This window comes from Diaphorina citri, unplaced genomic scaffold, assembly GCF_000475195.1.
Source record: "Diaphorina citri unplaced genomic scaffold, Diaci psyllid genome assembly version 1.1 scaffold399, whole genome shotgun sequence".
Lineage (NCBI taxonomy): Eukaryota > Metazoa > Arthropoda > Insecta > Hemiptera > Psyllidae > Diaphorina > Diaphorina citri.
The window spans coordinates 110,437-135,346 of NW_007377834.1; the positions used below are offsets into that span (position 1 = coordinate 110,437).

Below are 24,910 nucleotides of genomic sequence, written 5' to 3' on the forward strand. Positions count from 1 at the left end.
TACGTTAGTCTCATCTGATTTGTGTCCCACTTATTTTTTTGTAGTGAACAAAAAAATATAGGCCTTAAATTTTCGTCTGCTTCTTTTTACTTTTTATATTAAAAAAAAGTCAATTTTTCCACTTTACTTGAAGTAAAAGGATTTTTCTAAAGGAGCTCTTCCACCCAACCACTAACTTAGATTGTTTTTTTGTTTAATTTTTCCATTTTTAGTTCCCTTACTTATCTCAAGAGCATGTGAAGTATAGCGTAGAAAACTATCAACTGTTTTAGGGCCGATTTTTCTTCAAAATTTTGTAATTTCTTCGTGCTCTAACATTTTTTCTTGGAAAGGTCGTAAGAAAGTGGTACCCAAGTCATGTGCATGTCGCTATTTTTCGATCCAGAAAAGAAGAGATTTTCCAATACGACCAGGTTATCGCAAAATGACACCTGTGGTAAGTTTCAATGGTGTAAGGAATTAAAGGTTGAAGTCAGCCTAGTTAGCGAAAAAAAGCGCTCCTGCATTGTAAACGTTAAGTTGCTGTTCCCCCTTTAGGCGCTAACTTGCTGTTTTTTACTTTCCTTATCCTATAGGAAGGAAAGTAATGTAATCGGGTCAAATTTTCGATGGTCAGATTTTAGTGCCAAAACACGTTGGCACTTGGTCGCAAAAACTCCAAACATTAAATAAACATTCTATTGTGGTGCGACCAAAACCCGAATTTGAAATGTTGTCATTTTTGCTAACCAAATGACCAACCTCAGAGAATGAGTGCGGTGGATTTTGGATCTGAGAGTTGGTGGTTCGAGTTCAAATTATGAAAAAACTCGTAGTACAAAAAATGAAACTGAGCACAGACAATTAATCTAGATCTAGAAATAACTATTTTGTGACAAGCTTTCCTACATCACAGCATTTGTGCTGCGAATGTGTTTCCACACCAAAGTCCTGAAAATCAGATACATATATTTGATAGTTCTGAGATCTAAGATTTTAGACATCTTCCATATATTTCATTAAAATACTTTGCTACATCAGGAGAACAAAATCCACCTAAAATTCAGGTGGAAATTAAATTGACGTAAAATGAACTATTTGCAACCTCGCGTAAAATGAATTATTTGCAACACTTACATATCTCCCATATATTTCTTTAAAAACTTCGCTACATCAGGAAAACAGTTTTCTAGGAGTATGAGTAGACCCACACTTAGGGGGCACACTCCGTTTCCCTACTTTCAATATTTTCTCACTGAACATCCAAGTAATCTTCACTCGAGTGTATGACATTGCCCACCAAGACTTTTTCTCCACTGATGCATTTCACTCCTAATGTAAACCAACTCCGTTTCATCTAAGTAATCTTCACTCGAGTGTATGACATTGCCCACCAAGACTTTTTCTCCACTGATGCCACCCCTCTAGTAAGCCCGTGCCCCTTGTCATCCTGGTCCAACTCAAATGTCATGTAACCCATCCCTTGGTCATGTCGATAGTGTCGATTAGTCATAACTCAGGCGGATACGAAGAAGTGGGTGCTTGAAAACTGTTTGTCCTCTTGTATCAGTTTTCACCGGTTTCCTGTGTCTTGGGGGATGCGGACTGCCATTATCTCGTTTCCATCTATATAGATATATAGATTCTATATAGCTTCCTCGTGAGAGAGATAACAGCTTATCTTCGGGATGAGGAGCAACAGAAGGATATCAAGTTCGTATACAGGGTGAGAACGTCAATGGAGATCTGCGAAAAATGAACACTGAAGAAGCAACCAGCCTAATGGCCGATAGAGGGTTGTAGAGACGAATTCTAACGGAGGCCAGAGCCCACACAGGGCTGTAGCGCCAATTGATGATGATGGTGAGACTGGAGTAGAGGGGAACTCGGGAATAGGCAATGGTCCCCCTTTTAGGGTTGATATTAATCGAGGATTTATACCCGTCCACCTCGGTCCAGGAAAGTTCTTAATTCCGGAATAATTCGGGTCTACTAAGCCCCTGCTTTAAAGAGCTGATAAACAAAAGATACTCCATCAAAGGGGCGGATCCAACTTTGCCTCAAATTTCCTCCAGTAAAATTCTCTAGAGAGAGAGGTAATTTAGCAGGAAAACAGATGCACAGATAAGAGTATAAGAACGTTGGATTCGTAATCTGCAGATCTAGGGTTCGTAGTCCTAATGGTGACATACAATTTTAAGAAAGAGGAGACCTTGTATAAAGTTCCTGAATCCTGCGTAACCGGATATCAGTTCCATATTGTTCAGAAGAAGAGCACAAGTCATGTTCAGCTACTTCGAGCCAGAACTAGTTTTGCCGGGTGGCGGGTGTACGATTCTTATCTTGGGATCATGAGCAATTAGCACGTGCTGGTTCACCCCTTTAGACATGAATAGGATCACGTTGGTAGGATAGTGTGGCCCACCCGCACAGGCCAAAACCAACCCCTTTCTTGATAATTTGCAGGCTAAGATCACGCTCTATGAAAAACTTCCCATTTCGCCAAAAGTTGGGACGTATTATTACTGAAGAAAAACTTTTGAAAACCTTTCATGGCCATTGTAACGATTAACAGAGCCCCCCAAGGCCCGATCTGTGGGTGAAATATTGAGCAAAAGTCCCTTTGTTTGGCCCAATCTGAACCAATATTGAGGAAATTCCTGTCAACACATGTTTGTCAAATGTTAAACTTTGGGGGCGAACTTTATGCTAAACAGATGAGATTCGTTCTCGGAACGCCTGGCTTGTTCCTATCCTGTCCTCCTCCTTTTCTCTTTGATTTTGGAACGATAAGACCTCCGCTGTTACAGTTCCCCCTGTCATTAGACCAGATTACGTCATCTTTCAATACAATTTTTTTGAGGAAAGAAAAAATAGATACCTACCTACCTTTACAATGTGTGACTTGTTTTGTATTTTATCATCCTGAACGATGGAATTTTGTTCACAGTAGAGACTAAAGAGATCTGAAGGAACCGCATCGTATTTTGATTAATTCAGAGGTATTTCTCTAGGAGTCTAGGACACCCTCATATGTTTAGGGGACAATTAATGAAATATAGAGCTCCCATAGAAAACCTGTACTATAAATTAATGATCGGATAGTAAACATTGTGATTTCAAAGTGTTAACCTGTATGCTGCCTTGGGGTCAGCCCAGCAGTGTTTAATCCTTGTGTTATATCCTTATCTCCATAAGGTTCCAATCCGTATATTCCAAGGGTCAAGGGAGACAAAAAGTGGACGTTAACAGCAGGTGTAAATGTTCCCATTTGCCGTCACTGGTAAGATATTTTGACTGTACCTACTGACTTCCGTGTCCGATACAGTGTTTTTTTTTTTTTTTTGCATCACTTGATCTATTTGAATGAATCAAAAGAAGATCAAGCAATAACTGATGTGTTGTACGCACACACAGACACACACATCACACACACTCATAGTAGTTTATATGAACAGGTCAGGTTTCTGGTTCATGGTATTATAGTGTTTCATTGCAGTGTCATCATAATCAAATCTTACTGTGGGAATCGGGCTTAAAGGGTTAAGCATAAACAAGAATAAGGAAAGGTACAGGTTTTCTCTCCGTCCAGGGTCCATAGAGGTGCAGTACAGTATATAATGCCTCTATATATAGTTTATACATTATCTCTCTATTAAGTATTAAGGGCAGTCCAGTGCGGCCCTTTTTACCCAACAAGATGTAAGGCCCTCTCTCTCTGTCTTGTTTGTACAAATGATCTGATATTTAAGATCTTCAACTAGCTGCCTATAAGCTCAATAAAGAGATAAACCTGTAACAGCTAAATAAAGAGATTTATAAAGCTATAACGAAGCTCAATAAAGAGGTTTACAGCTATGTCTAAGCTCGATAAAGACTACATTGGTAAGAATCTAGGCGCACGGCAGTGCGCCAGGCCAAGTTCCGGCCTGAGCACGCCAGTGTGTATATTACACGAAACATTTCGACGCATTTTTACCCCTATCATAACTCCGTCGATTTTCAATGTAATCTCACGAAATTTGGACCATATGTTAACCTATACTTCCTTATCATACCTGCGAAATTCCGAAGTTCTAGCTTTACCGGAAGGGGTAGAAAAACGGTTCGAAAATCTAAAATATATACGGCCCCTTGTGTAACTGACTGACTCACGTATACAAATTCTAACCCACTTCTAGATGAGCTAGGAAGATGCGGTTGTTATTTACCTCATAAATAGTACGTTGTATACCTACAATGAAATGATGTCTCCCTATAGGTAAGTACCTCCCAGGTACTCGAAAGCTGATATTAGTTGAGTAAGTTGGTTTCAGTTATTGGATTTATTTTCAACTTTAATATAGAATATAGATTGCTTTATCCATTGTTTTAACCCCCACTCAGATTGTGGTCTCGGCCATAAGTGACGGATCTTACTACTAAGAGTTTCCGCAGTGTCAAGGGTTTTCTTTGACGTCACCCATTAAATTTACACAGACAAGTCAGTACCTATTTCAACTCTGGATTAACTGAAAACTCTGTGTTAAGATTGGACATAAAAAAAAGATGTGAAGATTCAAATAAATTTCCCGCCTTCAAATCGGTTGGGTTTAGCATTTCAAAATTTGACGTCTGCTTCATTCAAGTCAACCTCACAATCTTCATTCCAAACCTTAAGACTACAACCAAGGTATACGGAGCTATGTGTATTTTCAATACAATAATTTTAATATTTTATTACACATGTTAATTTGTATTCTCTCCAAGGCCTCGAAGGTACACAACCTGTGGTATTTTGTTCCTAATAAATTCGTCTTAATCATATTCATTAGCCTTTAGTGTCCCGCGGCTACGTAGAGAGACTCTCAGGTTTGAGGTCCTGGGTTCGAGACTATCGTGATGTTTGCCACACACGCGCCCAGACTGGGGTGCTAGGCTAGTTAACCCAAATATACAGGGTCCCTTGGTTAGTCGAGTGCACTGAGAAAAAAAAAATGTGACAGGATGCCACAAGTTTAAGCTGGGAGAACTCTATTATTGGGTTACTTCCCCTGATTTACACCCATATTTATGAACAAAATGCTGGCTCTGAAGTTCGTGCTAAGCATAGTCTCAAGGCATTTGATTGGTCAATTTTGACTTGAGACTGATTTAAGAACGATACTAACGTGATGTTTGCCACACACGCGCCCAGACTGGGGTGCTAGGCTAGTTAACCCAAATATACAGGGTCCCTTGGGTAGTCGAGTGATAACGCGCTTGCTTGGTCCGGGGTTCGATTTCCACCGTTAACAATAAATTTGTACTATGTATTTCGGCAGTCGAAAGGCTGCTTGAAGATAGAAGCACGGTTAACCCAGTGGTAACGCGCTTGCTTGCCAGACAGAAGGTCCCGGGTTCGATGTCCGCCATTTACAATAAATTTGACCTTGTTTATGTCGATTGTAAATATTGCAACGGGTTACTTGCTGGTGTTCTCGTGTTCACCTAAATGAAGAGTGTTGTATTTCTTCTCGCCCATCTGATGATGAACATACTTCGGGGTAGTCATGCTACGGCACAGACCATACGGTTCTCACTTAGCAGTTTTTTGAAACACTAGTTTTCTTCTTTTTAGCCGCACTGAATGAAAATTGATGTTTTTAATTGATTTTTCCGCGCTTAAAGGTTCGTAACCCTCTCCCCTTTTTTCAGGGCTATTTTCCTCTTCTGTTACACCCTGTAAGATTCTAAAGCTTGAATGTGGGGTATTGTGGTCGGCTAGTCGTATTCTACAAAACTCTTTTTAGCCGCACTGAATGAAAATTGATGTTTTTAATTGATTTTTCCACGCTTAAAGGTTCGTAACCCTCTCCCCTTTTTTCGGGGCTATTTTCCTCTTCTGTTACACCCTGTAAGATTCTAAAGCTTGAATGTGGGGTATTGTGGTCGGCTAGTCGTATTCTACAAAACTACAATGTGCCTCGTTATTTTCTTATGTATCGAAAATATGTTTCAATCAAATACACGCGATACATAACTTTTCTTACAGGGTGCGTGTGTTGTATTAATTCTTGCACCCAAACTCTATCTGTTTGTTTTTCAATTCATTTTCTATCTATTTTTTATGCTAGCATTAGAAAAGAGCAAACGAGACATGTTCTATTCTTTTTTTTTACCCCTCTTAAATGATACTCAGTGTTGAAGCACCTAATGAACTAGTATAGTTTCGCTATAACTGTAGTAATAGAAGGTAAAAAAAAAGTTTGAGAAACCCTGTATATCAAAAGAAAATAGGTAGGTATATTTGGCCTAGCTTTTTTTTCCTCTTTGCTAGTCTTTTTGAATATATATATAATATTTAGTTATGTAGTAGTGGTGAAAAGTTAAAGGGGGTAGCTACTAGGTAAATTTTCTTGCACACTCTGTATAACGTAACGTGAAGTCAACTTGGGAATTGAACTTGCGAGGTTGTGGCCTTTGAATTATTTATGGTAAGAACACGAGAGAAAGAGAAGGCCAGTTTTCTTCCCCTTCCAAAGAATATCCTAAGGTTTACTCCCGCGGGAATACGGCCACTATTGAGGGAATGAAGGGGTCTACCCTAAAATTAAATAAGGTAACAAAAAAAACTCCAGTAATTATGAGCAATTGAGCACGATATTGAGGTGACCACACTAAGGTGAACTTTTGGTTTACATTGCCTGCCATAATAGCATAGGTTAGTATAGGCTGATTTCCTCTTTTCATATGTACCAAAGGCACCTACCTACCCATCTAAAGGGAAAAATAGTCAAATGGTAGAAATCCAGTCCCAAAAATTAGGAGCCCAAATTTTATCAATAATGCCGTTCAGAGAGAACTTAGACCTACCAAGCTTGAGCTCAATGTGTGATCTAAATCCAGTTAGGTTCGGTCAATATATAGATCGGCTTTCACATCAAAGAGTACCATTCTAAAATTCTCACTTTTATACAATTTTATTTGATCAAACAGTTTTATAAAAATTTTATTTGAGGTACCTCTCTATTTGTTTATTTCCATTTTTCAAAATTTGGCTTCCGGTCTCGTACACATTTTCTGAATAAAATGTTGGTCTTTTGTTTGTATTTGGTGATTGGGAGGTAGGTGTTTTGAATATATGTATATATAAAAAAAAAAAATCTCCAGTAATTATGAACAATTGAGCACGATATTGAGGTGACCACTAAGGTGAACTTTTGGTTTAGGTACACTGTCATACTAGAATAGATTAGTATAGACTGATTTTCTCTTTTCATATGTACCAAAGGCACCTACCCATCTAAAGGGAAAAATAATCAAATTGTAGAAATCCAGTCCCAAAAATTAGGAGCCCAAATTTTATCAATAATGCCGTTCAGAGAGAATTTAGACCAACCAAGCTTGAGCTCAATGTGTGATCTAAATCCTAGCTAGGTTCGGTCAATATATAGATCGGCTTTCACATCAAAGAGTACCATTCTAAAATTCTCACTTTTATACAATTTTATTTGATCAAATAGTTTTATAAAAATTTTATTTGAGGTACCTCTCTATTTGTTTATTTCAATTTTTCAAAATTTGGCTTCCGGTCTCGTACACATTTTCTGAATAAAATGTTGGTCTTTTGTTTGTATTTGGTGATTGGGAGGTAGTCCTGCTGAACAACACTTTTGCGCTATAAATATGTTTGAAAATATTTCCAGTTGTGAGTTCTGGTATTTCTATTTGTGTTCCTTCTTGTCCTGCTGAACAACACTTTTGCGCTATAAATATGTTTGAAAATATTTCCAGTTGTGAGTTCTGGTATTTCTATTTGTGTTCCTTCTTTTCCTTTCTGTTTTGTGTGCCTTTTCAGAATAGGTGACACGTCTATTTTAGATGTTGTGTCCTGTGCCGACGATTATTTAAATCAGAATTAAATTTGGACTTCTCTTCAGTCCTCTGTCATCTAATCATCTTGTTTTGTTTGGCAACTTTTCACGTGGTTGGTATTCGGATGGGCAACCATCTGGGCGATCGCGTGCCGTTGGTTTTTCCTGACCCCTCTCAGACTGGGTGAGGTTCATTTGTCCCCGAATGGAGGGTGAAAACTCCGTCACCAAAAATTTTAGCCGTTGGATTATAAGTTATTAAACATCTAATCACCTCTAAAACATTTGACCTTTCCTTGAACATACTGTGAGTGGAGCGTGATCTGAACGGATAGTGGTATTCAAACTTGAGTGAAGTTTAGGACCGAAATATCTGATCCAATAAAGTTATCCACTGGACTGTCGGTATTATTCAACTCAAATGAGGTAATAAAGTAAAGTCCCATTTTTCATGTCACAATAGTGTTTTGTTTGTTATTCCATGTGTTGACTAACACACATTTCGGATGTTCCAACCTCTTCCCCTGATTGTCTGGTCGAATAAAGTTATCCACTGGACTACTGGACTGTCGGTATTATTCAACTCAAATGAGGTCCCTAATAAAGTAAAGTCCCATTTTTCATGTCACAATAGTGTTTTGTTTGTTATTCCATGTGTTGACTAACACACATTTCGGATGTTCCAACCTCTTCCCCTGATTTCACGTGAATTCTCTGTGACCGCCCTGAAGTTATTCAATTTTTTATTTACTTTCCATCACCCTCTGTAGGTATAGGAAGCCCATATTTGCACATGCTAAATGAGAAAGTTTTGGGATCAGTCTTTTTGGCTGGAAATGTCCGTTTTGAGGTCCCCTTGGGTAAAAATCAAGGCTTGAACAATTTTTTTTTTTATTATATCTGCGATTATCTTTTTAAAGGGATTAGGTATGATTATATCAGAAGAAAGTTACATACCTACGTATTACATAAACATTTCAAATGTGTGATGCCTAGATATAGGTAATTTTGGCAAATGTCGATATTTTTTTCAACTTTTCATATCCATAAAAGCTGTATGGTCCTTAAAAAAGTAATCGAAAGCCGTGCGCTATTCCCACCCCCGATTTGTATTAAAAATCATTAAACTACTACCTCACTTAAAACATCTTCTTGAGTTTGGCGATTTCCTTTCGTTAAGTACCCACCGGGAATACCCTTATTATATTCTTTATTATATCAGGGGGAATATCTATGTCTGAAATTCCAAATCTAAAATTCTAAATCCATCGTGTGTAGTAGTTTGAAGAGTGTTTAGTTTAGTTCGTGATTCATCTCCACTCATGTTGGATCTTAGTGGATTATCTCGTGCCTTGAGTCGGTTCTAGTGCTAGTTCAGATCGAAATATATTAAAAAAAAAAAATTGTAATTTTATTTTTAATAAAAATCGTGTGTTAAATTTAATAAATTGTGTGTATTTATTATAAATTGAAATTTTGCATTTTATTTTTTATTATAACTAGAACTAATTCTGTGTGTTTTACTGGTGTTAATTCTGAATTTCTGTGTGAAATGTTTATTTTATTATATTTGAAATGACAGTGTTTTGTAATATTTTCTAAAATTCCTATCAGTAAAGTTAACAAAATGGATATTTTTTTCATGTTTCCTAATTTTGTCTAAATTAGAATCTAATACTTTTTCATGGTTTAAAAAAATGTGAAAAAATAAATAGCCAACTAAATAAATTTAAAATTAAATATTTCTAAATTTCAAAATCAAGTTGAAATTTTTTACTGTGTATTTTTCTGTGAAGTGTTTGCAACATTTTTAATTTCATAAATGTATAGTGTTTAGTTTAGTTCGTGATTCATCTCCACTCATGTTGGATCTTAGTGGATTATCTCGTGCCTTGAGTCCGGTTCTAGTGCTAGTTCAGATCGAAATATATTTTTAAAAAAATAATTGTAATTTTATTTTTAATAAAAATCGTGTGTTAAATTTAATAAATTGTGTGTATTTATTATAAATTGAAATTTTGCATTTTATTTTTTATTATAACTAGAACTAATTCTGTGTGTTTTACTGGTGTTAATTCTGAATTTCTGTGTGAAATGTTTATTTTATTATATTTGAAATGACAGTGTTTTGTAATATTTTCTAAAATTCCTATCAGTAAAGTTAACAAAATGGATATTTTTTTCATGTTTCCATTAGATTGAGTGATTAAAACGCCGAGGAACTTTTCTGTCTCATCTCAGCAGAATATACAAGGAACATTTTATTTCTTACTATATTGTCTTTTTCCGCGAGTATTATTCTACCGAAAAACCATGAAACTACTTCTTGTTAATATAGATCAGGCGGCGCTTCGAACTCTTTACGTTCACGCGCCTTCCGGCACGCTTGATTCTGTACTAATAACATGCATTTTCTCTGTCTTCCCCACAGCTTCTCGGAAGCAAGTGATGTTGGAGACAGCTAGCATTGCGTCAGGTGCTAGCATAGCTGTATTCCTAGTCGTTACCTTAAGTAGTGGACTAACCGTAAGTCCGAAATATTGGACGTACGGTTAGCACGGTACGGACTTTCCAGTCCTACATTGGTAGCACCTACGAAAAACATACAAAGGTACCAACAATTAGAAGGGAGGGGTAGTAAAAGAGAAGATTAAAAAAACCGCATAATATATTTCGTGGCGAAAACCGGCTGCTTCATTGGACTTTCCATCGGAGACAATATTTCATTGATGAAATCGCTCATTTCGTGTTAATATAGACCAGGCGGCGCTTCGAACTCCTTACGTTCACGCGCCTTCCGGCACGCTTGATTCTGTACTAATAACATGCATTTTCTCCGTCTTCCCCACAGCTTCTCGGAAGCAAGTGATGTTGGAGACAGCTAGCATTGCGTCAGGTGCTAGCATAGCTGTATTCCTAGTCGTTAACAAGAAACGCCGAAATTTGTGGACTCGATTAACACGCGTACCATGGATTCAGAGTAAGGTGGAAAAAGTTTATTAGCTCTCCTACTTTTTCCAGCGGTACCTACACCTAGTCACCTCTCTAAAAATGAAGGAATAAAACGTAGGTAATGGTTATTTTAAGCACATTATTCGGACCTTGGCCCACATGGCCTGTCAAAAAATCTAGCACCGCACCGCTTTGCACCAAAATCTAGCTTCTTACTACACTCGAAATCTGGCAACACTGGTAAGCCGGCAACACACGTTTTTGGTCATCTGGCAACCGAAGAGAGAAGGAGGACAGGATAGGAGAAAGCCGTTGCGAGAACGAACATTATGCCATCAGGATAAAATCCGCCCCGGGCGGGAATCGAACCCGCGGCCTAGCGCTTACAAGGCAGATATTTTTTCATGTTTCCTAATTTTGTCTACATTAGAATCTTTTTCATGGTTTAAAAAAATGTGAAAAAATAAATAGCCAACTAAATAAATTAAAATTAAGTATTTCTAAATTTCAAAATCAAGTTGAAATTTTTTACTGTGTATTTTTCTGTGAAGTGTTTGCAACATTTTTAATTTCATAAATGTATCTTAAATTTGCAAGAACTTGTGTTTTAAGTTGACAAAACGGCGTTCAAAATAATGATGGCAATTGTTATCATAATAGTACAAATTTCAGTCATAGGTAAATGTCACAGTTATATTTCTAAATTTATGCTTTTTAAGATTATCTACCTACATATTTTGTTCGGATATTAAAATTTCTCTCATTACCTACATGTGAGGATTAACTACATAGCTACATACAATCACTTATTTGTTTATTTATTTTAGTGATGAAATATCTGAATAAATATAATGAGAAATTTACTAACTAGACCGGAATCACTAGACCAGAATTGACGCTATCTTTCCATACATTTTTTTTTTTTTTTTTTTTTTACTAAAATAATTAGAAAAAAATCATCTCGCTAATTTCCATAGAAATTTATGACTGTTCATATGTAAATACGTAGGTACTTTGGTACGTTATATCTACTTATGGATATGGAATTTTTATAATAAATTAATAATAATTGATTGATTACAAATTCATCAGAGCTACCTGTCTCTATAATTACTCATTACATTATGACTAATTCCTGTACAAGATTTCTTCTTTCACCGTTTTGAATTTGCTTATTTAAGAATCAGAGCTTTATTTTACCTCTATCCAACTTTTAGCACGCAAAATTATTAAAATACAGAGTTGTATACCCTGTATTGAAATTTCTCTAATTACCTACATGTGAGGAGGATTAACTATATCCAATCATTTATTTTAGTGATGAAATAGCTGATTTAAAATAATGAGTCTTTTTTTAGTGATCCATTTCAATAGAAAAAACTACCACCTTTTATAACCGATAAAAAATTGGAAGAAATCGTCTAAGAAATGAGATTAAATTGCCTTGGTTGGATGGAAGTGTGAAAATCCTGCCATAAAGCCTTAAAAAAAGTTTTCTTTTTTTTTCTTCCGTTTCGGCTAATAAATGAAAGCTCATTTTATTTAAAAATAACGAAAAAATAATTTTTGTCCAATAAATAAAATAATTAAATATAGGTATATAAATTTTATCAGTGAATTTACTGATGAAGTTTGACTGTGATTTGTGACCAAATAAAAAGTTTAGTCTCTAACCAAGACAAAGCAGTTGCCTATCAAACCTCTTGATTTTTACTTACCGGTTCAATTTCTTCTGTTTTCAGAGGCATGTTCGAGTCGTTCGACGCCGAAACCTCGCCCTCCTTCGCCCACCCCCCGTCCTAACATCACATTCCATACGTACGCCTGTCCGCCAACCTACGCCACCTGGTATTGTCTGAACGGTGCCACCTGTTTCACCGTCAAGATCGGCGAATCCTTGCTCTACAATTGCGAGTAAGTACCCCCTTACCACCTGGAGTGTAGTTTTGTTAATTGGAATTTTCCCCTTACCACTTGGAAATGTGGACTAATACCATAAGTTTGAACTTTTAATTCTTAAATTAGTACTAGGAATAAAATAGATAACTTTATTTTAAAAATTACATTACTTTTAACTCAAAATAAAGTTATATCATATTTCTCAAATAAGAAAGCTAATATCAGTAGCGTATAATTGCGAGTGAGTACCCCCTTACCACTTGGAGTATAGTTTTGTTAATTGGAATTTTCCCCTTACCACTTGGAAATGTGGACTAATACCATTAGTTTGAACTTTTAATTCTAAAATTAGTACTAGGAATAAAACAGATAACCTTATTTTAAAAATTGCATTATTTTTAACTCAAAATAAAGTTATATCATATTTCTCAAATAAGAAAGCTAATATCAGTAGGATAGTAGAATATTTTAAGCATGCATGCTCATCACAAACGTCGTTTATCGGTCAATATGACGAGACTTATTGGAATTTTCCCCTTACCACTTGGAAATGTGGACTAATACCATTAGTTTGAACTTTTAATTTTAAAATTAGTAAGTACTAGGAATAAAATAATAGATAACCCTATTTTTAAAATTGCATTATTTTTAACTCAAAATAAAGTTATATCATATTTCTCAAATAAGAAAGCTAATATCAGTAGGATTGTAGAATATTTTAAGCATGCATGCTCATCACAAACGTCGTTTATCGGTCAATACCTATGACGAGACTTGGCCTCGAACCACCAACTTTTAGATCCGAAGTCCACCGCACTAACCACTCCAATACTCTTGTGAGGTTACTCTTATGAGTGCCCTGGATTTATTTAATTATGCAATGTGCCACACACGGTGGTGCTTTACCTAGTTTTGAACCAGATCATAGGTACCTACATATTCATGTTACTCTCTACCATTATACCTAGTAGTCAAACTTTCAAATATTATGTAATATTGTGTGGGATTTGATTGATGCCTTGACTGGAATTCGAACCCGCGATCTCCTAATTATCAGGCGAACACTTCAAAAGGAGATATCTGAATAGACATACATATCTACCTTTCTGTATAGAAATACATAAATGGTATTGGTAGTAAGTAGGTAGATGATGAAAATGTACTCACTGAGAGTTAACAACAACAAGTAGGTAACCATTACGAATTTGAGATCAAGAAAAAGTTGGTAAAATAAATCATTCTAACTAAATGGTCCTTTCCTTTTTTTTTCCTCTAAGACGGCCACCCGTCTAGATAGCAACCACGCTCATCGTTGCGCTCAATATCGGCTAATCACTAAGGACAAAGCGCTTTAACTGAAGCGTTGAGTAAGAAGGATGTGACGGTAGGGGAGAGAAGGAAACTTCGTTCAGAGTCAGAATATCAACCGCTGAATGAATCTGAGGATTCGAATGAATCAGAAGACTCTTCGGAGATGTTGAAGGAGATGCAGATAGAGATGAGTAAACAGGTATGTACTGTCGTTCTTCTTCACCTTTTCCCATGTTCAGACGAGGTCGGCGTTTGTCGTCGGCCTCTCATCAGCTTTAGAGTGATCGCTTTGAGGCCAACTGGTTTTGGCTAAACAAAATTTTCCGAGTGGATGCCCTTCGCACTTAACCTTCGCTATTGATATAGCGTGAGGAAATTTGGACTAGTCTACTCCCTGTTTATAGTCCCCTAGCTAGACGCTGATCTACTCTCTGTTTATAGTCCCTCAGCCAGACCAATTGTAATACCTACTTACCTGTAGGAAAACCTTTTATGTAACTCTTTATTTTTATGTATTTTTCCTATTTTCATGTATCGTTTCTTTGCCCTCTTTATGCAAAGCTAAAGCTAAATGACTAGGACCATGTACAATTTGTATCCTAATGCCCAGTGAATATTACAATTACAGTTGAATGCATCTCCCCCACCGTGTGATATCAGTGAGGAAGGATTCAAAACGCCGGCCCTGAGCAGTGGCGCAGGCGGAAGGAAGAGAAACTCGAAAGGTAGCAGCGAGGGACGGGCCAGTCCTTTCTTGAGCACGAGGTAAGATTCATAGTGAAGTAATGTAAGTAGGGTTCTTTAAAAGAGGTTTGATAGAGAGAACTGTAACTGCTAAGGTCTCATCGTCCCGAAATCGAAGAGAGAAAGAAGACAGGATAGGAGAAAGCCAGCCGTTCCGAAAACGAACATTATCCGTTGAGGATAAAATTCGCCCTGGGATTGGAAAGAATAGAACAGTGTGTCTACTTCAGATGAAATCGATCAACTACATACTCGATCAAAATACAAACTCGATGAGTTTTGCTTCGATTTTGGAAGAAATGAATTATATCAGATCCTAATAACCATCACACTAGTATTTATTAAGGGCTCGCTTTGCCGGGCAGGCAAAATCTCCCATTTTATTGACAAATTCTTTTGATTCTCCATCACCAATAACGAGTTTTGTTTGACATACCTACTCGTCATTTTGTCAATATTTTTCTGTTCCGTATAATAAACACCGATTTCCTCTGACACCCGATCACATAATTTATGTTTTGACTCATCATACATACGTTTATTTTAAGTTTTCATTTATGTTCAGCAACTATTTCCACTTTTAAACGCATATTTAGAAAACTGGCCCCTTTTGATATTGGTTAGGCTACCATCAAAATTTTCAACATGAAATTAACTTTCTTTTTTAATTTGATTGTGGAAAAATGGTTAATTATTACAACGAACTGAAAATATAAGATCTCAATAGTTTCTTGAATTTGACTGGGATTTATTTAATTATGCAATGCGCCATACCCGGTGGCGCTTTCCCTAGTTTTGAACCAGATCATAGGTACCTACATATTCATGTTACTCTCTACCATTATATCTAGTAGTCAAACTTTCAAATATTATGTAATATTGTGCCTTGACTGGAATTCGAACCCGTGATCTCCTAATTATCAGGCGAACACTTGAAAAGGAGATATCTGAATAGACGAATAGACATACATATCTACCTCTCTGTATAGAAATACATAAATGGTATTGATAGTAAGTAGATGATGAAAATGTACTCTCTGAGAGTTAAGATCAAGAAAAAGTTGGTAAAATAAATCATCCTAACTAAATGGACCTTTCCTTTTTTAGCCCGTCCTTCCTTTATTTTCCTCTAAGACGGCCACCCGTCTAGATAGCAACCACGCTCATCGTTGCGCTCAATATCGGCTAATCACTAAGGACAAAGCGCTTTTGTAATGAACAAGGTCTTGAAACCCTGACATTTGAACAATTAGAAAATCGAAATCACATTCCACTAACCATTAATAATACCTATCCTATCCTTACACCAACAGAAAAAATCCTAAACACTAAAATCTAGTGGAACGTGCTTTTCTGCTTGTAGTGGAGATTAATTTACCTTTGTAGTGGATACCTACCTTATACCTCCACTGAGAGTAAAATGAACAAGGTCTTGAAACCCTGACATTTGAACAATTAGAAAATCGAAATCACATTCCGCTAACCATTAATAATACCTATCCTATCCTTACACCAATAGAAAATATCCCAAACACTAAAACACAAAAATCTAGTGGAACGTGCTTTTCTGCTTGTAGTGGAGATTAATTTACCTTTGTAGTGGATATCTACCTTATACCTCCACTAAGAGTAGCATGTTTTTTTTTACCTATAAAAACAAAATAATAATGAACATTTACAACCTAAACTCCTTTGTCCTCGCGTATTTTGAACTATGTGTGAGATATTGGATCTGTATATTGGTAACCAGTAAGCCTCCTTATTTCTCCTTGTAATGTACCTTGACAGATCTGATTGGCAATCGTGGTACACCTGTGGTCATGGATTTTATAAAAACAAAGGACCTAATGTACCAGGGTTAAGCCACGTTGAGCGCGATTGGTATCTGGACTATCTGGATGGGTGGCCAAGTAGGATATTACGTGCTGGCTATTTCGGGGTGCACTCATCAGCCTTGTGAGAACAAGTCTTATTTCTCCTCGTAATGTACCTTGACAGATCTGATTGGCAATCGTGGTACACCTGTGGTCATGGGTTTTATAAAAACAAAGGACTTAATGTACCAGGGTTAAGCCACGTTGAGCGCGATTGGTGTCTGGATGGGTGGCCAAGTAGGATATTACGTGCTGGCTATTTCGGGGTGCACTCATCAGCCTTGTGAGAACAAGAGAACTCGTTTGAAATCCAGAGGAATCTCTAGCTATAACCTCGAGCAAATTTCACGAAAATTTTCGTTAATCCTACAAATGCCAAATTTTCCTGAAAGGAGGGATAGATGTAAGATCCCCTAGTGAGTAAAAGCAGTGTGGTCTAATGGAAACATACGTATACAACTCACAAGAAATGATCATTTATTAACCTTAAGGTGTAGGGTTAGCGATCTGGAGGTTGATGGTTCGAGTCTAAGTCAAGTCATTAAATTTCGCCAAGTGTAATGATTGGCGAGCTACAACAATGCTTGTCACAAATGTCGCTTCTGATTTTCCGACCATTTTTTTGCGTCCACGGTCAGTCATGGATGTAAAGTATTGTAAAGGAATCAATCATTTGCATGATACATTTTTTAGTCCGTCCTTCTTTTATTATTTTTACTCCGCCGGGAATCGAACCCGGGTCTCCCGCGTGCACGCCATAGGAGCTGACAAACTATTGCAAAAGCGGTTCCGAGATATATTATGTACATTTAAAAAAAGTCTTGGGTAAAAACCTGTATCAATCATCAGCCTATAATATTGTCAAGCCACATTAAACATGTCTATTGTTGAAAGCTAATAGGGATCCGATCAGTGTTGAGAATTGACCTACACCGAAGACAGAAAGGTTACTAATCCTTTGGTAGCATGTTTGGTCATGATCTATATTTTGTTATTTTTTACCAAAGCATTCTTCTTCTTTTCTTTTCCTTACGCCTATAAACACCTATTATCTGGTGTGGGACCCAAAATAAATAGTGAAAACAATGGTTTTGCTTTTTTATTGTTATCCAAGGTTTTTTTTTATAACACCAAAACTAGGACTACCGGACTCTATTAGAAATTAGAATGTCCAAATTGAGTCCTTTTCAATTCTATGATTTATTTCAGTTTTGTTAGTGATTATAAGGAATCGCGAAATATTTCTATTATATTATTACCTCGGTATTTAAATATTTAAAAAGTTTGGGATTTTTTTTTTTTCTCAAAGTAATTTAAGTCTTTAATTTTATTTGTGGTGTGAGAGCTTGTTAGTCTAATAATTCCTTATCTTGTTCTATTTTCAGGTGTGCAGACGGTTATATGGGACAGAGGTGTGAATTTAAAGACTTAGACGGTTCCTATTTACGTAAGTATCACTGAATTTTCATAACCTTTTAATTTTTACTTTTCATATGAAAAAACGAGTGTACAGAAAAATAAGGCACACTTTTAGTGGGACATTTTTAGGAAGCATTTCTTTCTTCAGAAATTCCCGAAAATACTTTGGTTTTAAGCGACAGATCCCCGAACTCTCAAATCAAAGCCCGAGACTGCATTAGATTGAGGGATTAAAACGCCGAGGAACTTTTCTGTCTCATCTCAGCAGAATATACAAGGAACATTTTATTTCTTACTATATTGTCTTTTTCCGCGATCATCTTGTTTTGTTCAGCAACGTTTCACGTGGTTGGTATTCGGATGGGCAACCATCTGGGCGATCGCGTGCTGTTGGTTTTTCCTGGCCCCTCTCAGACTGGGTGAGGTTAATTTGTCCCCGAATGGAGGGTGAAAACTCCGTCACCAAAAATTTTAGCCGTTGGATTATAAAGTATCTTGTTTTGTTTAGCAACGTTTCACGTGGTTGATATTCGGATGGCCAACCATCTGGGCGATCGCGTGCTGTTGGTTTTTCCTGACCCCTCTCAGACTGGGTGAGGTTAATTTGTCCCCGAATGGAGGGTGAAAACTCCGTCACCAAAAATTTTAGCCGTTGGATTATAAAGTTATTAAACATCTAATCACCTCTAAAATATTTGACCTTTCCTTGAACATACTGTGAGTGGAGCTGGAGCGTGATCTGAACGGATAGTGGTATTCAAACTTGAGTGAAGTTTAGGACCGAAATGTCTGGTCCAATAAAGTTATCCACTGGACTACTGGACTGTCGGTATTATTCAACTCAAATGAGGTCTCTAATAAAGTAAAGTCCCATTTTTCATGTCACAATAGTGTTTTGTTTGTTATTCCATGTGTTGACTAACACACATTTCGGATGTTCCAACCTCTTCCCCTGATTTCACGTGAATTCTCTGTGACCGCCCTGAAGTTATTCAATTTTTTATTTACTTTCCATCACCCTCTGTAGGTATAGGAAGCCCATATTTGCACATACTAAATGAGAAAGTTTTGGGATCAGTCTTTTTGGCTGGAAATGTCCGTTTTGAGGTTCACTTGGGTAAAAATCAAGACTTAAACGATTTTTCTTTGGATTATATCTGCGATTATCTTTTTAAAGGGATTAGGTATGATTTATATCAGAAGGAAGTTAGATACCTACGTATTACATAAACATTTCAAATGTGTGATGCCTAGATAGGTAATATTGGCAAATGTCGATATTTTTTTCAACTTTTCATATCCGTAAAAGCTGTATGTATGGTCCTTAAAAAATAATCGAAAGCCGTACGCTATTCCCACCCCCGATTTGTATTAAAAATCATTAAACTACTACCTCACTTAAAACATCTTCTTGAGTTTGGCGATTTCCTTTCGTTAAGTACCCACCGGGAATACCCTTATTATATTCTTTATTATTATATCAGGGGGAATATCTATGTCTGAAATTCCAAATCTAAAATTCTAAATCCATCGTGTGTAGTAGTTTGAAGAGTGTTTAGTATCAGGGGGAATATCTATGTCTGAAATTCCAAATCTAAAATTCTAAATCCATCGTGTGTAGTAGTTTGAAGAGTGTTTAGTCAGGCAGAAGGTCCCGGGTCGATTCCCACCATCTGCAATAAATTTAACCTCGTATGTCGATTGCAAATATTTCAACGGGTTACTTGCTGGTGTTCTTGTGTTCACCTTAATGGAGAGTGTTGTGTTTCTTCTCGCCCATAACATACTTCGGGGTAGTCATGCTACGGCACAGACCACACGGTTCTCACTTAGCAGTTATTTGAAACACTAGTTTTCTTATTTTTAGCCGCACTGAATGAAAATTGATACCTAGTATCCAGTAATAATAGAAACGGTAAGAATAATGTTAATACATAGGATGTCTAATATAAACCTAACAAATAATGAAAATTCGAGGAATATCTAGCTATAACCTCAAGCAAATTTCACGAAAATTTTCGTTAATCCTACAAATGCCAAATTTGCCTGAAAGGAGGGATAGGTGTAAAATCCCCTAGTCCCTAGTGAGTAAAAGCAGTGTGGTCTAACGGAAACATACGCATACAACTCACAAGAAATGATCATTTATTAACCTTAGGGTGTAGGGTTAGCGATCTGGAGGTTGGTGGTTCGAGTCTAAGTCAAATCATTAAATTTCGCCAAGTGTAATAATTGGCGAGCTACAACAATGCTTGTCACAAATGTCGCTTCTGATTTTCCGACCATTTTTTTGCGTCCACGCGGTCAGTCATGGATGTAAAGTATTGTTAAAGGAATCAATCATTTGCCTGATACAATTTTTAGTCCGTCCTTCCTTTATTATTTTTACTCCGCCGGGAATCGAACCCGGGTCTCCCGCGTGCACGCCATAGGAGCTGACAAACTATTGCAAAAGCGGTTCGGAGATATGTATAATTAAAAAATTTGGACCGATTGCAATACTTTCTCATTACCTTGTATAGGTTCCCTATACGTAAGGGTAATAGAAAGTAAAAAGTCTTGGGTAAAAACCTGTATCAATCATCAGCCTATAATATTGTCAAGCCACATTAAACATTTCTATTGTTGAAAGCTAATAGGGATCCGAGTAGTGTTGAGAATTGACCTACACCGAACACAGAAAGGTTACTAATCCTTTGGTAGCATGTTTGGTCATGATCTAGATTTTGTTATTTTTTACCAAAGCATTCTTCTTCTTTTCTTTTCCTTACGCCTATAAACACCTATTATCTGGTGTGGGACCCAAAATAAATAGTGAAAACAATGGTTTTGCTTTTTTATTGTTATCCAAGGTTTTTTTTTATAACACCAAAACTAGGACTACCGGACTCTATTAGAAATTAGAATGTCCAAATTGAGTCCTTTTCAATTCTATGATTTATTTCAGTTTTGTTAGTGATTATAAGGAATCGCGAAATATTTCTATTATATTATTACCTCGGTATTTAAATATTTAAAAAGTTTGGGATTTTTTTTTTTTCTCAAAGTAATTTAAGTCTTTAATTTTATTTGTGGTGTGAGAGCTTGTTAGTCTAATAATTCCTTATCTTGTTCTATCCCAAAATAAATAGTGAAAACAATGGTTTTGCTTTTTTATTGTTATCCAAGGTTTTTTTATAACATCAAAACTAGGACTACCGGACTCTATTAGAAATTAGAATGTCCAAATTGAGTCCTTTTCAATCCTATGATTTATTTCAGTTTTGTTAGTGATTATAAGGAATCGCGAAATATTTCTATTATATTATTACCTCGGTATTTAAATATTTAAAACGTGATTATAAGGAATCGCAAAATATTTCCATTATTTCTCGTATTATTACTTACCTCGGTATTTAAAAAGTTTGGGATTTTTTTTTTTCTCAAAGTAATTTAAGTCTTTAATTTTATTTGTGGTGTGAGAGCTTGTTAGTCTAATAATTCTCTATCTTGTTCTATTTTCAGGTGTGCCGACGGTTATATGGGACAGAGGTGTGAATTCAAAGACTTAGACGGTTCCTATTTACGTAAGTATCACTGAATTTTCATAGCCTTTTAATTTTTACTTTTCGTATGAAAAAACGAGTGTAGAGAAAAATTAAGCACACTTTTAGTGGGACATTTTTAGGAAGCATTTTCTTTCTTCAGAAATTCCCGAAAATACTTTGGTTTTAAGCGACAGGTCCCCGAACTCTCAAATCAAAGCCCGAGACTGCATTAGATAGACGGTTATATGGGACAGAGGTGTGAATTTAAAGACTTAGACGGTTCCTATTTACGTAAGTATCACTGAATTTTCATAACCTTTTAATTTTTACTTTTCATATGAAAAAACGAGTGTACAGAAAAATAAGGCACACTTTTAGTGGGACATTTTTAGGAAGCATTTCTTTCTTCAGAAATTCCCGAAAATACTTTGGTTTTAAGCGACAGGTCCCCGAACTCTCAAATCAAAGCCCGAGACTGCCTTAGATTTGAGGGATTAAAACGCCGAGGAACTTTTCTGTCTCATCTCAGTAGAATATACAAGGAACATTTTATTTCTTACTATATTGTCTTTTTCCGCGAGTATTATTCTACCGAAAAACCATGAAACTCTTTCGTGTTAATATAGGCCAGGCGGCGCGGCACTTCGAACTCTTTACGTTCACGCGCCTTCCGGCACGCTTGATTCTGTACTAATAACATGCATTTTCTCTGTCTTCCCCACAGCTTCTCGGAAGCAAGTGATGTTGGAGACAGCTAGCATTGCGTCAGGTGCTAGCATAGCTGTATTCCTAGTCGTTATCCTATGTTTCTCCCTGTACGTGCACTGTCAGCGAAGGAAGAAGCAGGCCCAGGCAGCTAGCGTGTGTTGTACAGACGGGCCGGGCAGCTCATTGCAGAGGCCGAGAATGCCGTTTGAGCGACGGCCTTCGCCGGCCGACTTTGTCCTCACGAGGATAACCACGGTGAGTACCATTGAACTTTTTGATTGAACGGAGTAAAATCTATTTCTAAACATACCTACATGTGAAGTGTAACAGTTATTTCTATGAACGGAGTGAGTTTTAACTCGACCATTTTCCGTGTGTCTATTTGTTTCACCATGACTATCGAACGGTTTGTTCGCTGTTGTAAAGATGTTTGACATCTGAAGAAAATTATTGGTCATTCTATTTTGGACCAAGTAGGACCTTGGACCTTTGTGATCCCAAACGAAGACTAATCATAATTGAAAGTTTGCGACCAGGGGCGAATTCCATCAATGCTTATATCATGTTTGTTGTTCATTTTACAGGAGGCACCCCGAGCGAACATACCTACATGTGAAGGGTAACAGTTATTTCTATGAACGGAGTGAGTTTTAACTCGACCATTTTCCGTGTGTCTATTTGTTTCACCATATCGAACGGTTTGTCCGCTGTTGTAAAGATGTTTGACATCGGAAGAAAAATATTGGTCATTCTATTTTGGACCTAGTAGGACCTTGGACCTTTGTGATCCCAAACGAAGACTAATCATAATTGAAAGTTTGCGACCAGGGGCGAATGTAAGAAGTCTGAATATTCCATCAATGCTTAATTGCTTATATCATGTTTGTTGTTCATTTTACAGGAGGCACCTCGAGCGGCAGATACGCGAACCTCCATCACAATCACAGGCAAGGGCGATTCCGTCTCTGCTTCTCAACTTTACCACCAGAGTTCGCCACCTCTACCTCACATGTCGCATCCGCCATCTTGCACACCTCTGCCGCCGGCACCCAGTCAACCTCCGGATGACATCAAGGCAGACATGCGCAGTAGTCAAGTTTCAGCCACACTTATCGTGTAGAGGGAATCTCGCGCCAACACCATTTTAGTTTCCTTACTTTTTTTTAATTTGACATAATTGTGATACAAAAAATATATAGTGTTTTTTTATGATTATTATTTTAATTCTGGACATTTCTATTAATTTAAGTAATTTGATTAACAAATGAGTAAACAAAAATGTTTTATGTATAATTTGACATAATTGTGATACAAAAAATATATAGTGTTTTTTATGATTATTATTTTAATTCTGGACATTTCTATTAATTTAAGTAATTTGATTAACAAATGAGTAAACAAAAATGTTTTATGTAATGGTTTTATTTATTTTTTAAAAAATAATAAATGAACAAACAAACAAAAAAAAATAGTTCTTTAAATTAATTAATGATAACTTTAATATTATAACAAAGTAACTAGCCATTTTGATAAATCACACGATTCTTGAGTCAATAAAACCACCACACGAAGACAAATCTAAGAGAAAACGGATTTCGTTGACAAAAATCAATAACTTGAACACACAATCAATACTTGGACAATGAAACATGTGTGTTTGTGCTTTTACTTTGACATGGGCTTGTCCGCCGGGCAGGTGCAGCCTTTGTACCAAGGATCTACCTTGGCAGTAAATAATGTTGGAAAGAATAGAACAGTGTGTCTACTTCAGATGAAATCGATCAACTACATACTCGATCAAAATACAAACTCAATGAGTTTTGCTTCGATTTTGGAAGAAATGAAGTATTATATCACATCCTAATAACTATCACACTAGTATTTATATTAAGGGCTCGCTTTGCCGGGCAGGCAAAATCTCCCATTTTTTTGACAAATTCTTTTGATTCTCCATCACTAATAACGAGTTTTGTTTGACATACTCGTCATTTTGTCAATATTTTTCTGTTCCGTAAAAAAAACACCGGTTTTCTCTGACACCCGATCACATAATTTATGTTTTGACTCATCATACATACGTTTATTTTAGGTTTTCATTTATGTTCAGCAACTATTCCCACTTTTAAACGCATATTTAGAAAACTGGCCCCTTTTGATATTGGTTAGGCTACCATCAAAATTTTCAACTTTCTTTTTTAATTTGATTGTGGAAAATGGTTAATTATTACAACGAACTGAAAATATAAGATCTCAATAGTTTCTTGGATTTGAGTTCGTTGTTCTAAAGCTGTTTTTCTTCACGTTGCCATTTTTTTTTTTTTTTTTTTTTTTATCAATCAGATAGACATATTTAATTAACACAAACATAACGGAAATTTGCTAAGAGATGCACGCCGTCCCCTGGGAAGCGGTACTGTGAATCTCTAGAGATGCACGTCGTCCTTAATGTGTGCATCATTTACGTAATTTGATTTTTGTCTTCTGTTCTTCCAGTAATTGAAGCTAAAACTCCATTGGTGAGCAACGTCAACACCAGCCTGTACAAGACAGCCTTGGACAACAACGATGAGAAATCATCGTCCCCTACATCTCCTCTCCTGACATCTCTCCTTCAAATAAATAGTAAAATTACTCTAACTCAATAAATAATTAATGGCTTCTT

At 36.6% G+C, this 24,910-nt stretch overlaps 1 protein-coding gene across 4 annotated transcripts; it reads left to right on the forward strand.

Annotated features, from left to right (window-relative positions):
• LOC103508439 (protein spitz-like) lies at window positions 1-24,555 on the forward strand. Of its 4 annotated transcripts, none has more exons than XM_026823045.1 (6): window positions 1-436; window positions 12,509-12,680; window positions 17,980-18,041; window positions 22,265-22,503; window positions 23,150-23,413; window positions 23,539-24,555. In XM_026823045.1, exons 1-5 carry the CDS (start codon window positions 358-360, stop codon window positions 23,366-23,368), a joined length of 771 nt encoding a protein of 256 aa, XP_026678846.1. In that variant the 5' UTR covers window positions 1-357; the 3' UTR covers window positions 23,369-23,413; window positions 23,539-24,555. The 4 variants fall into 4 exon arrangements, with proteins under 4 accessions (XP_026678846.1, XP_026678845.1, XP_026678848.1 ...); XM_026823044.1 differs by lacking the exon at window positions 17,980-18,041 and adding an exon at window positions 21,518-21,579; XM_026823047.1 differs by lacking the exons at window positions 1-436; window positions 17,980-18,041 and adding exons at window positions 3,167-3,262; window positions 21,518-21,579.
• Window positions 24,556-24,910: the final 355 nt, after the last annotated feature.